At 38.8% G+C, this 11,559-nt stretch overlaps 1 protein-coding gene across 1 annotated transcript in view; it reads right to left on the reverse strand.

Moving 5' to 3' along the window:
- The window catches only part of ARHGEF3 (Rho guanine nucleotide exchange factor (GEF) 3), a 29,524-nt gene extending 18,119 nt beyond the window's left edge, over positions 1 to 11,405 (reverse strand). Inside the window, 2 exon segments of the mRNA XM_010284114.1 lie at positions 1 to 63; positions 11,310 to 11,405. The exon segment at positions 1 to 63 is cut by the window's left edge and continues 6 nt beyond it. Of these exon segments, the coding sequence (XP_010282416.1) occupies positions 1 to 63; positions 11,310 to 11,405 (159 nt within the window).
- Between the last annotated feature and the right edge of the window lie 154 nt (positions 11,406 to 11,559).

Below are 11,559 nucleotides of genomic sequence, written 5' to 3' on the forward strand. Positions count from 1 at the left end.
AGGAATGAGACTCGCTAGTGATGTGACTCTGGAAAGCGGCTTGACCCGTTTGTTACTGGGCTCCTGTAGCAGGGGGGAGTACAAGAGAAAGGAAAAAAAAAGTGGGGGGAGCATGAGCATAATCAGATAAACATTGCTACCAGCTTTGCTGATTTTCCTAAGAAGGCATTTGTAAAAAGCAAATTTGTAAACCTAGTATATAATTAGGGTAGTAAATAAACAGTAACAGTTTTAAGTGCCGACAACAACAGGTTACTCTTGGCTGGTACATGCAGATCCTGGAAACAGCTGGAAAATGTAATCATGGAGAAGTTGGTGTGACTGGGAGCAGGGGAAGGGAGAAAGACAAAGACAGACAAAATAATTTGATTATATTAACTCATTCTTAAAAGAGAAATTTTCAGCAGTGCTCTGCAGCTAATGCATGTCATGCTGATCTTGACACTGAAAGGAATACTTTCAAATAAAAACAATTCCATTTGTTTGTTTGCCTCTGGAGCTGTCAGCACGCGACTCTATTCAGTTAAGTGTATTTTATTCCAGAAAGCATAATTTAGACAGAAATCTCTAACTGCAATTGACCTTTGAGTGCATGTTCTTATGGAAATACTTATATGTACAGGCAAACACATTAATAACATGTTTACATATATTTAATTTCTACATGAAATAGAAAGGAAATTAAACAAAAATCTATCATAACGCATTCAATTACATGTTGTTCTTTTCATATATACTTTTAACAGCACTTATAGTAATACATAACCACTACAATATAAAATGCCAATTGTCTGCAGATTTAAATAACAAAAAAATAACAGAAATCATAACACAAGAACAACGTGATTATAAATACATAAAAATAGAACAGTTACCCTTGGCTTCCTAACCTCCATCTGACATTTAATGGATCTTGAACAGCACATGCAAAAGGCAACTTTTGACAGAAAAAGAGCCAAACCTTCCAAGTGAAGTTAAAAAAACCCTCCAACATCATATTTCAAGGACATCCTAAAGCTGTTCATCTTTCTTTTTCAGCCATGCTTATACAGTTTGTGTAGGCTTGCTACGCCTCCAATTTCCTAGACATAGCTTTAAGAAAACGAAGCATGCCTATTATCCTTTTTGTTCAGAAATCCAAATCCTTCTGGAAATAATGCAGATTTGTCATCCTTTCTGATACCAAAAAATAATAAATCCCAGCAGCAATGATGATCATCTGTATTACTGGCAAGAAAAATCCTCCTCTTCCATTAGTACAGCAACAGAGGAAAGGTGAGAAGCAGCTACATATTTAATTTACTTCTCAGCAGGCAAACCTGGAAATCCATAAATGCCGGCTGAGATGAGGGACAAAATGTTTAACCCTCTAGCAAAAATAATGTATTCCATCACACATGAAATCTGGCATTAAAGAATTTTAGCAGCCTAAATCAAGTTACATCCTTATCTTCACCGTTGCACTGCTATTCATATGCCTTCTTTTTCAGCAACCATGTCTTTGACATGGGTTTCTGAAGGAGTATTTTTTTACGTCACTGCAGCACCACTAGCATACTTATCTACAGCATCACCAACCCCTTCCCTCCCCCTACCCCCCCCAAGAAGAGAAATCTTTGAGATTCCACGGTAATTCTTCTCGAACTGGTGGCTTATCCATCAGTTGTTGCTTTGTTATGATTATTCAGAATGCCAGTCCTGGGGCACAAGTAATATCCTATGGCAGAGCCTGCTTGTTATGAGTTGCGCTGCACTGCAGTGAAAGGACATGAAGTCTCAGGCAGCACTATGCCAGCAGCACAGCTTCTGCTAGCAGCTCTACCTCAGCAGCAAAGGCTGCTCAGGCATAAGTGTCACACCCTGAAAGCAAAATCTGGAAATCAAGACTGTATGGACCTGCCAGAAGACAGGGAGAGGGGGATTAGGATTAATAGAAAAGATTTCTGCTTCTTTACTGCTGTATCCTTTCTATTATCTTACAACTTGGCTGCTAAGTATATGTTCTTTGGTCAAAACTCATGCAAAAAAGAACAAATTTGATCCATAAAACATCATAGCCATATCTGGCTTCAAAGTTAAATGCTCCCCATAGTCCTATAGTCTTTTCTACACACATTGTAATCTATTCACAACTTTGCACACTCATAACAAAACTAAGTCCAGAAGCCCTTGGATAATTTTCAGAGTCGTGTACTGGCAGCAAATGAAATCACAAAAGAAGTACATCTGCATTTCACTGCATCTCTGCAGCATTTCATTTGAGTGCGTTGCAAAAAAACTGAATGAAACTTCCTGAGTAGTGTTTAAAACTAGGTAAGGAACAGCAAGTCAGTCCATCCTGATTTGAATAGTTCCAAATACGGTGTGTGTTATTGCAGCTGAAGTTTATTAATTGCTACTCAAAGCCTGCAGGCTAAGCACTCCCATCGGGGCCTAATTTGCTTTGCTGTGGGGCACATAAACCTCAGGCAGCTGGGAAAATTGATGCACAGCATCAAATAACCTTGGAGGAAATCAGCCTGAGTAAAAAGAATGGAAATCACCTTCTTTCTCTTGCAGAGTGAGAGGAAGTGGAAAAAAAAAAGAAATATGATTTCCCCTTCTTCATGTCAGACAGCCCAAAGCTCTCTGAAGCCTGCACTGTCTCCTAGCCGAAGATGCCTACAGTTCCAGGGGGAACCCACTGGAGTTTCAGCTGCCATCAAAAACATTAAGCTCTTCTAGAGCTTCTTGTTGCAAGCCACCAGAGGTCAGCACTCAAAGGCAAGTTCGATAAAGGGTTGTGAAGGTGTGCCTGCAGAGGTCCTACTCCTTCTGTCTCAACATCCCATGTTGTCTTCCTCATGTACTGTATCATACTCCAATCTCACACCGAAAAATCTGATCAGAATTCAAACCAGCTAAAATACGTACTTCAAAGTAGGAATTTGATCTAATGAAAAGAGATGACCATTATTACAGGATTCTCTCCAACAGAATTACTTAAGATAATGAATCAATAATTTCAGAAGTCTAAGACTTTACACCTTTACCAATTAGGACTGAAAGTAAATCTTGTTAATCAGAAGTTCTTAATTAGGGTGAAATCTTTCTTCTTCTAATGTGGTTTTCACCCCACATTAGAAACAGTCTGTTAGGTGAAGATAGCCAGCTAGAAAGTGAAAACTCATCAAACCTTAGTGTTCCAGGTGTCATCTCCCTCAGAGAAGTCAACAAGAGCAATCAGCACTGAGTCACCCCCTCCACTGTGAAACAGTATGTTTGTACAGGTAAGGCTCTGACCATGCAATGAAAATACAGCACTACTGGAGCAATTCTAAAACTGTAAGATAGTACTACCGAAACATAGACATTCGATCACAGTATTTCTGTTGCATGGTCTGCATCCATTCTGCCTCTACCTCCCCTTTCATCAATACCCTCAGTCCCAAGCTGTGTCACCTCTCCACACCAGCACCACAGAGAATCTAAACAAACTATTGAGACCCAATGATCTGGACAGGGAAAAATTCCACAGTCAAGTGCATTAAAAAAAAAAAAAGTAAGTTTTAAACAGATGGTTGTTTTTCTCACCAAGGGCTCTGCTCTTCAAAACCAACAGATCAAATGGAAAGAGAAGAGTGTGTGAACTGCTCTGCTTTACCCAGAGATACTGACCAGAATCTGCACTTGCACATTATTCCAATAAGATCAGGGAGCTGCGCTCCAGATGCTGCTTCCCAAGCCTCTTCAATTTTTTTTTTTTTTTTTTTTAAAGAATAAACTGCTTGCAGTTAGGAATTCCTAGTACATGTGTTCAGTATTTCACTAATTTGTCTCTGAAAAATCTCTGGTTTTCCAGTCAGCCAGGGGTCCTGCAATCATATCTTTTGGGGTATGAATCTTATCACATGGGAATGCAGAACTGTGCGATTCCAGTGTCTGTCCAGCATGAGGAAGCTTGGTAAGTAAGGACATATTGTCCAGACAGAATGAAATCAGATGCCAGGTCTGTACCTCTGAGTGTGCTCAGAAGACTGAGAGCTACCCAAAGACATCACTCCTCCTGCTCCCCCTCCCAACTCAGGGATTTTAGAAGCAGATGGGATTGAGAGATGGGATTTAGTGGCTGGATCCACTTGCAACAAGCATCACCTGTCCAGCCTGGGCACCAGGCCAAGTTCCAACACAAAAAACTCAAGAGTTACAATGTTTTGCCTGACCTTTTAGAGTTTTTATTATTGGTATTAAAAAATAATTTCAGAGTTTTGAATTAAAACAAAATGTTAGACCACACTTTCAGAGTCACGAAAGCTTGACGAAACAATATGGGAAGTCACCAAACAAAGGATCCAGACTATAGTTTGGCAGAGTTTCCAAAATGTGGAGCTGGTATATGTGAACAAGTAATGTTAATCTGACAGGGCTTTAAATTTGATATAAGGCTAAATAAAGCTGAGGGAAACATGAGTGCAGGAACTTCAAAGGCTGAACAGTCAAGTGAAGTCAAATTAATACCTGACTAGGCTAGAAGAAAGAGCAGATGGCTTTTGGAGGGAGTTGTATGTTTGAACTCAAGATGACTTTGGTAATATTTGAATTCAGAGAGCAAAAAAATAAAGCTGGAAATACCATGTATATATGCGGTGTCAAAGAGAACTCTTGAAACTGTGAACAAACCGATATGACAAGCAAATCTGTGTCCAAAATCTAGATGGTTCTGGAAACCCGACATTTCTAACATTTCTAACAACTACTACGTCCTTCTGAGAGAGGGTATTTTTATCATGTACTTTTCTGGGGAATTTGTAGGAAGAAAGATTAGAGTAATCACAATGGCATAACTGCTGAATATCACTGATTTGAGACAGAAAACTATCAGATAAAAAGTTTCAAAGATGCCATGCCTCACCATTCTTCTAATTTGGCATGAAGAACGCAGTGCTCTAGATTGCTTCTTCATTGTAATATATTCTGTAGATCCTATATATATGTACATTGTATTTCAGTTACCTTCTACATATTAAACTCTAACCTAATGGTTTAGACTGCTGAGTAAGAAAGGAAAGTTCTAGTTTTTAATGTATAACTCTCAAAAAATTAGTCTTCTGCTGTTGGACAGCTGGGAAATGCGTACAACAAGCAGCTTCAGCTGTAGTGCTACCAGGAAGCCATACTCTGCCAAGTATTGTATACAATTGATATATTGTAAGCAACAACACACTACACAGATATGAAAAGCTTCTAGGAGGCTATTCAAAGCAAGAAGCTAACGCTTCTCATTCTCTTAATCCACAAAATAAAACAATTCTTTTACTAGTATATGTAAAGAATGGAATTTTCCCAAAGTTTAAAGCAGAGTGTCAGAGTGAGTTAAATCCATTTAATAATATCGATTAGTTTTCTATACATTGTTGTCCAACAAGGCCACCCACAGCTTAATTACCACACTTTGAGGGATAAATTACTCTGGCAAAAGATTGGTTTTAATTTTCTAACAAACAGAAGGGAAGGAAACAAAAAGCACTAGGCCAGGTTGCCTTTATATTGCCCACAGAACAACTGAACCAATGACCTGGATAACACACACTGAAGAGCACAGAGTAGTAATCAAGGTGCCATATAAAAGGTCTTCATTTGCTTCAAAATGCTCTCACTCTATGCTCCTGACCAGCTTAGCCACCAATTTCCTCCCAGTGAACGGTAAAAGCAAACATATGTTCACTGCTGGTATGATTGTTTTTCCATCTGACTCACCCATCTCTTATCAGCAACTTCAACAGAAGTCGCCATGTCAGAGACCTGGTGCTGAATTTGACAAACAAGGGAAAATATTTCCCTGTGGGGTCATTACACTTGTGTCTTCAGCCCACGTGCAGAAGTACTGTGACCAGTGTGTTGATTTTTCTGACTGTATTTAAAAACAAACTCAACAAAAGGAACTTACAGTGATTTTTAGGGCAACCCAGAAAATAAGTGCTATGTGACACTGTGGCACAGGAAAATAGCATTAGAATTTACCCCATTTACCTTCAAAAGGCAAACTAACCGTCTCTCAATTCACATACAAAACCGCTCAAACTGGCAATGCTTGTTATAAAACATCCTAACTTCCTGGAGTTCAACAAGTGCCATGATAATTATTTACTGCAGTAATTCTGGATTTGGAGTTGCTAGCTTTCTTGACATTTTATAAAAAAATACGCTGGTTGGGTTTTTTCCCCCCATTTTTATACGCTTTCTATTTGTGAACCAAGACAAACAGACATCCAAAGCATTCATTCTGTGCTATGGAAGCATTCATTAGTGCAAAAAGTTTTAACTTAAATTAGTCTCAAAAGAGTTAACACTGTAGTAAGTGGAAGACACTATAAATTGAAATGGTACAGTAACCTTTGTTTCAAACATAATTCACAAGCAGTGCCAGCAAACTAAAACAGAACCACTCTGTTTCAGACTTCATGTAACTGGCTAAATTTCCATGCTCATATACTTTAAAGGTTATTAGGTTTTGGTCAACTTTATAAGGGTAAGTCAACATTTGCCATGGCAGGAAGCCCAACATTATTATTTTTATTAGTCTGCTACTAGTTAAATTGGCCTAAGATTAAACAGTTCTAATAAATGCCCCCAAAACTCGGAGTTTAATAAAAAAACACATTCAAGCTCTGTTCCACAGGATGTTATCTGTATTTAACCTTCAGCAGGGTAAAAAACCCAAAACAAACAAAAAAGGTTAAAATAGAAAAAACAACCTATGTTACAACAGAGTCTCTTAATACAGCAAACACTTAACCTAAAAATAAATTAAGCCAGGCATCTCAGGCGTTTTGCACCTTCAGAAAGAAGCAAATTTAAAACCAGAACAACATTCTCAATTGTTACTGGTGCTAATAGAGACTGTATGTTTTTAATTCTTGAAACAGCAGAGAATTTGCTTTTACTTCACAGCATCTTGGAAATACTCTGGTTGGGAAATTTTAGAACATTCACACTTCTAGAGCTGAGGCTGATGGTCAAGAAAAACAAAGTAGGTCGCTCCAAAGCAGTTCTAAGTATAGCTCAGTGTTACACAAAGGTAAGTGTAACCATGCACACAAATCCATCCTAAAATCTGGAAGAAGCATCCCACTAGTAAAATGGCCAGCACTGCAAGAAGAATTTATTAAGTGATTTAAGTAAATTGATACATAAAGGCATCTTGAGCACCCAATAAATTGTGTGCATCAATGCTAAACTTTCCTTCAAATCCACAAGGATTTGAAGGAACAACTTTCCTTCAAATCCACAAGGTTCCATCCATCGCCTGCACTCTCTGATGGGGGCAGGAGGAGGTTTATTAATCCTCCGCTGCCAGTCTCCACAAAACCAGCACGCAAGTAAAGCGAAATCCAGAGCCATTTTGTTTTAATCACAGTGTTATAAAGAAGAGGACCTGAAACGATAGACAGGGTACAATGAAAAGCCATACAGAGAAGCGGTGAAGTATTCTCAAAGAAAATCAGCTGAAGTTTGCAACGTGCTATCGCATCATGTGTTCATCAAAGATTGGCTCCTTGCCGTGAATAGGCTGCCCTCATTAGTCACCGCTCTTAAGACTTCACATTTCATTTGCCGTATGCAAGACAGAGCCACTGAAGTGTCAGTAGCATAAGGATGAGCTGCATCCAGCTGTCTTGACTGATTGTTCGCCTGCAATATCCAGAAATCAATATGTCTACCAGCAGTTAGGAAATGGAGACCCATTAACAGAAAAACGTCACACTGAGGTGAATTAACACAAGTAACAGAAACTCTGAAAGAGCGAGACAACTAATGTAGAGTCGATTAAATTCTGCATTTCCTCTCATTAGAAGCTGCTTGTACAGACTACCTAAGAAAGACCTTTCCCATTCTGGAACAAACTGGCCATGAAGCTGGACTGCCAATTAACAATCAGACATCATACGGCGAGTTACTGAATGGAAAAATAAAGACAAGCTGTTTGTTTCAAATTGCCATTAAGCAGAACAGATCAGCAATTCCAAGTGTGGGGGTTTGACACGTTTCCACATTTAGCTCACTACAGTTACACTGCACATGAACTTACCTGAACTATATCAAAACTGCAGCTTGCTAATATTTCATTAAAAGTGAAATACATACATTTATGAAGATCAAAGAAAATTCATGACTTGCAGTTTATCTCAATCTTTTGGCCCCTCTCCTCTGGCTCCATGCCAGGTTCTCATGTTAATGATGTGCCATGGCCCAGAGGCCTGTGGGTTACCCTTCAGGTTAGTTTTCTTCCACTCCCCACGCCAAATTAAACATGGTCCTGAGCACAAGGCAGCCTAGACCTCCTGGACATCAAAATACCCAAAATAGGGTATCAGGAGACAACACAGACAGACTGCAAACAGCCCTGATTCCTAGATCTAAAGATTTCTGCAGCATAAGAGATGTAAGCAGACATACAACATACTAGAGATACAAAGGAGTCCTATGCCACTGCTGTTGTTTTCAGAGCCTAAACCCAGGCATTGTATTAGAACCTGTAAGCAGAACAGAATATCCTTACTCTGAGGTCTTCCCATAACTTCACACCTTCAAATCTCACTCAGTGCCTGTACGAGCTCTTTCTTACCTGCTGCTCATCCACTGGCTCTGCTTCACTGTATTGTGGGGCTTTTTATACCTTAAAGCAAGCAAATTTCAAGTTTTACTGTCTCTGTTTTTGTATTATGAAGAAGCTGGAAAGAGCCCAACACCTCTGTACTGTTTACACCTAGAACTGTACCACATTATTTTATGTGGGGTATGCAATGATGTACATCAAGGCCTTATAGTAGTCCCTGTATTATCTCATTCCTCATAATATTAATTATTTATTTAATAATAAACAACAATTTATTATTGTTGCCCTTAAACTGTATTTACAAAGAATTATAATAATTATACTTCGACTAGAGGTATGCTAGCCTTTTCTAAGAAACCAGATTTTTACTGTTTGCATACATTTCGGACATTTTATTTGTAGCACAGTCACAACACAATGACCTCTATGGAGTTTATACCAAGGAAGCCAGTGTGGCTTCAAGAAAGAACTGTTAAGTAGAAAACCTCCATTCCTTTTTGTGTCACTGACTTGTTCCTCAAAAACATTACAGGTTTTCCACTGCTGCTCTGCAGGCTCCATGTGAAGTCCAAGAATAAGGAAGAACTAGTCTACTGCCCGTAAGCTTCAGGTTGTTACCCAGAGACCCAGCCGGAAATTTGGGAAAATTTTAACAGTTCAGTATATGCTGAAGTTCTTGGCTGGATTTCATCCCATGTAAGTACTATTGTACCTGGTCTCCAGACTATATTATGTATTTGTTCAAAGCAAACAGTAAAAGATTATTGTTTAAATAAGGTCAGAGGAAATATTTTATAATCATGAGTTCTGACTTAAAACCAAAACACATCTATATAGCAGAAAATCTGTTCTATTCCACACATATCAACATTTATGCACAAGATAGGTTATTAAGTAAATCAACCAACTTCACATGTTAATAATTAAAATGAAACTCAGGTTTCCAAAGCCACAAATCTGTAACCCACACATAACAAGCTAGCTTTCTGGTGTAGTAACACAGAAATCGTGGCAGAAGGCGCCCAATAGCTTTATTTAGGCTTGTAAATACTAAAGAGTGGAAGAACAGCTTAACATTAGAGCTTGAGAAGAAATGTGGATTTCCCCCCCGCATATTGACAGACTTCAAAGAAACAGACTGCATACATCTATCCTTATAATGCCTTTCCCAAAGAGCAGTTTTCATTTCTGCTTCCTTAACCACATTTCTGGAGTGGCAAGTGGTCGTTTCATATCCTCCTAAGACAAACAGGACAATGTTTAAAAGTTTATTTTTCAGAATGCTGGAAGTCCATCATACTCTCAGAAAGCAGCCTGAAAGCATAGGGTGCATTTTCTTATTCGTATAAAACACAAACTGAAAGATTATAAATCCAAAACAACTGTTTGCACATTGTCATCTTGATTGATCACATCTGTTATTAGATACTTCCTCATGCTCTAAGCTTTCATTGAGACTTTTTCTTTGAAATTTGACTGTAATTAAGCTGCCCTTCCTAACTCTGAGAAAGCAACACTCCAGCTCTTCAGATTTGACAATTCTATTTATTCACAAAAAAACCCCTTCATGCAGTAAAGGCTAAAACCGTATTTCTTTAATATTATAGGTAGTAAAATGAGTACCATTTGGTACTCAACAGTTTGTGTTTTACATAGATGCATACATAGACACATACACTCAAGGTGTTAGTTTTCAAAAACACACAGTTGAAAAAAATTCCTCTTTTGTTAACTAACTGCAATAATTAAATCCCTTTATGTAAAAGTACACTGAAAAGCAAGAGTGCAGCATCTTATTCTTAGCTTAAGTGTCATGATTAAATAGTAACTTGGCTTATACTACTTTTACTTTAGGTCTATTCAACTGCTGGAGGTAATAAATCTTTGATGTAGTTGTATTAAATGCACTCAATTTAGTAAGTTGTCTTCAAGTTACTCAGCAAACAAGACTAATGAAGCTGCTAGATATTTAAGTGATAAGAACTTCCACAGAGGAATCTTATCCTTCCTCCAGTGCACCTAGACAGAATCCTTAACAGTCACTGTTTTCTTTCCAAACAAGCACACAAAGCAAGATTAACCTAAGGTATAAAATATTTAGGTCTTTCATGAACATTGTTCGTGAAAAGTTTCACCATTTATGAGAGTTTTGCATATGAATATGTTGGATTTGGGTGAATAAGTAAGGTTTTTAATGTCACTTGAAGGGATTTCATGCTTTTTAAGAAACAGAGTAATCAACCTGCTGGCAGGGCAGAGTTTTCTGTTAACTGCTTGTCGTATTCATTTCTTGGTTTATTACCGATGAGGAAAAGACAGATAATGCTTTAAGACACCGTTTTCCAGATTCCCTCCACTCAACAAAGCGTACCACCAGTTCCTGCCTAAGTATAACAATTTGTAAGTAACGCTTCGCACTGGAATTACACACGTATAAATTACCTCAAGCTACATATCTAAAACAGGTATTTCTCAGTTAGCTACTTCAAAGATTAAATTTAATTCCTTAAAATGACAGATAACAAAAATCTAGATTCTTTGTTCTCGCCTTATTCCAAAGGAAAGTTCAGCATCTAGAGACGGCAGCAAAGGATGCCTGAACAACCCGGGTATCGACACACAGAAGCCTATTTTCAAAGCACGTTACTTTCCCCTAGGTAATACAGATCACACTATAAAGAAAAATAAAAGTTGCAACCACTGGATGAAGTACCTCCGTCTCCTTAGCTGGGCTGGTCACTGTCTGCACTTCCAAGGCGCAATTTGCCCTCTTGACAGAAAGGTAAAAAGGATAATCCTTGGCCACCATCGTGGCTGCCGGAGAAGCGGTTTCGGGGGTCACAGCTGACTCTAAGCACAAAACGCGAAGACAACGCTGAGGCCGCCCGCCCGGCACCCGGCAGTTCAGCCACCGAGACGTCCCGTCCGAGGCTCCGGGGCGCCCGACCGGCAACGGCTCCTGC

Source organism: Phaethon lepturus, unplaced genomic scaffold, assembly GCF_000687285.1.
Source record: "Phaethon lepturus isolate BGI_N335 unplaced genomic scaffold, ASM68728v1 scaffold19823, whole genome shotgun sequence".
Taxonomy (NCBI): domain Eukaryota; kingdom Metazoa; phylum Chordata; class Aves; order Phaethontiformes; family Phaethontidae; genus Phaethon; species Phaethon lepturus.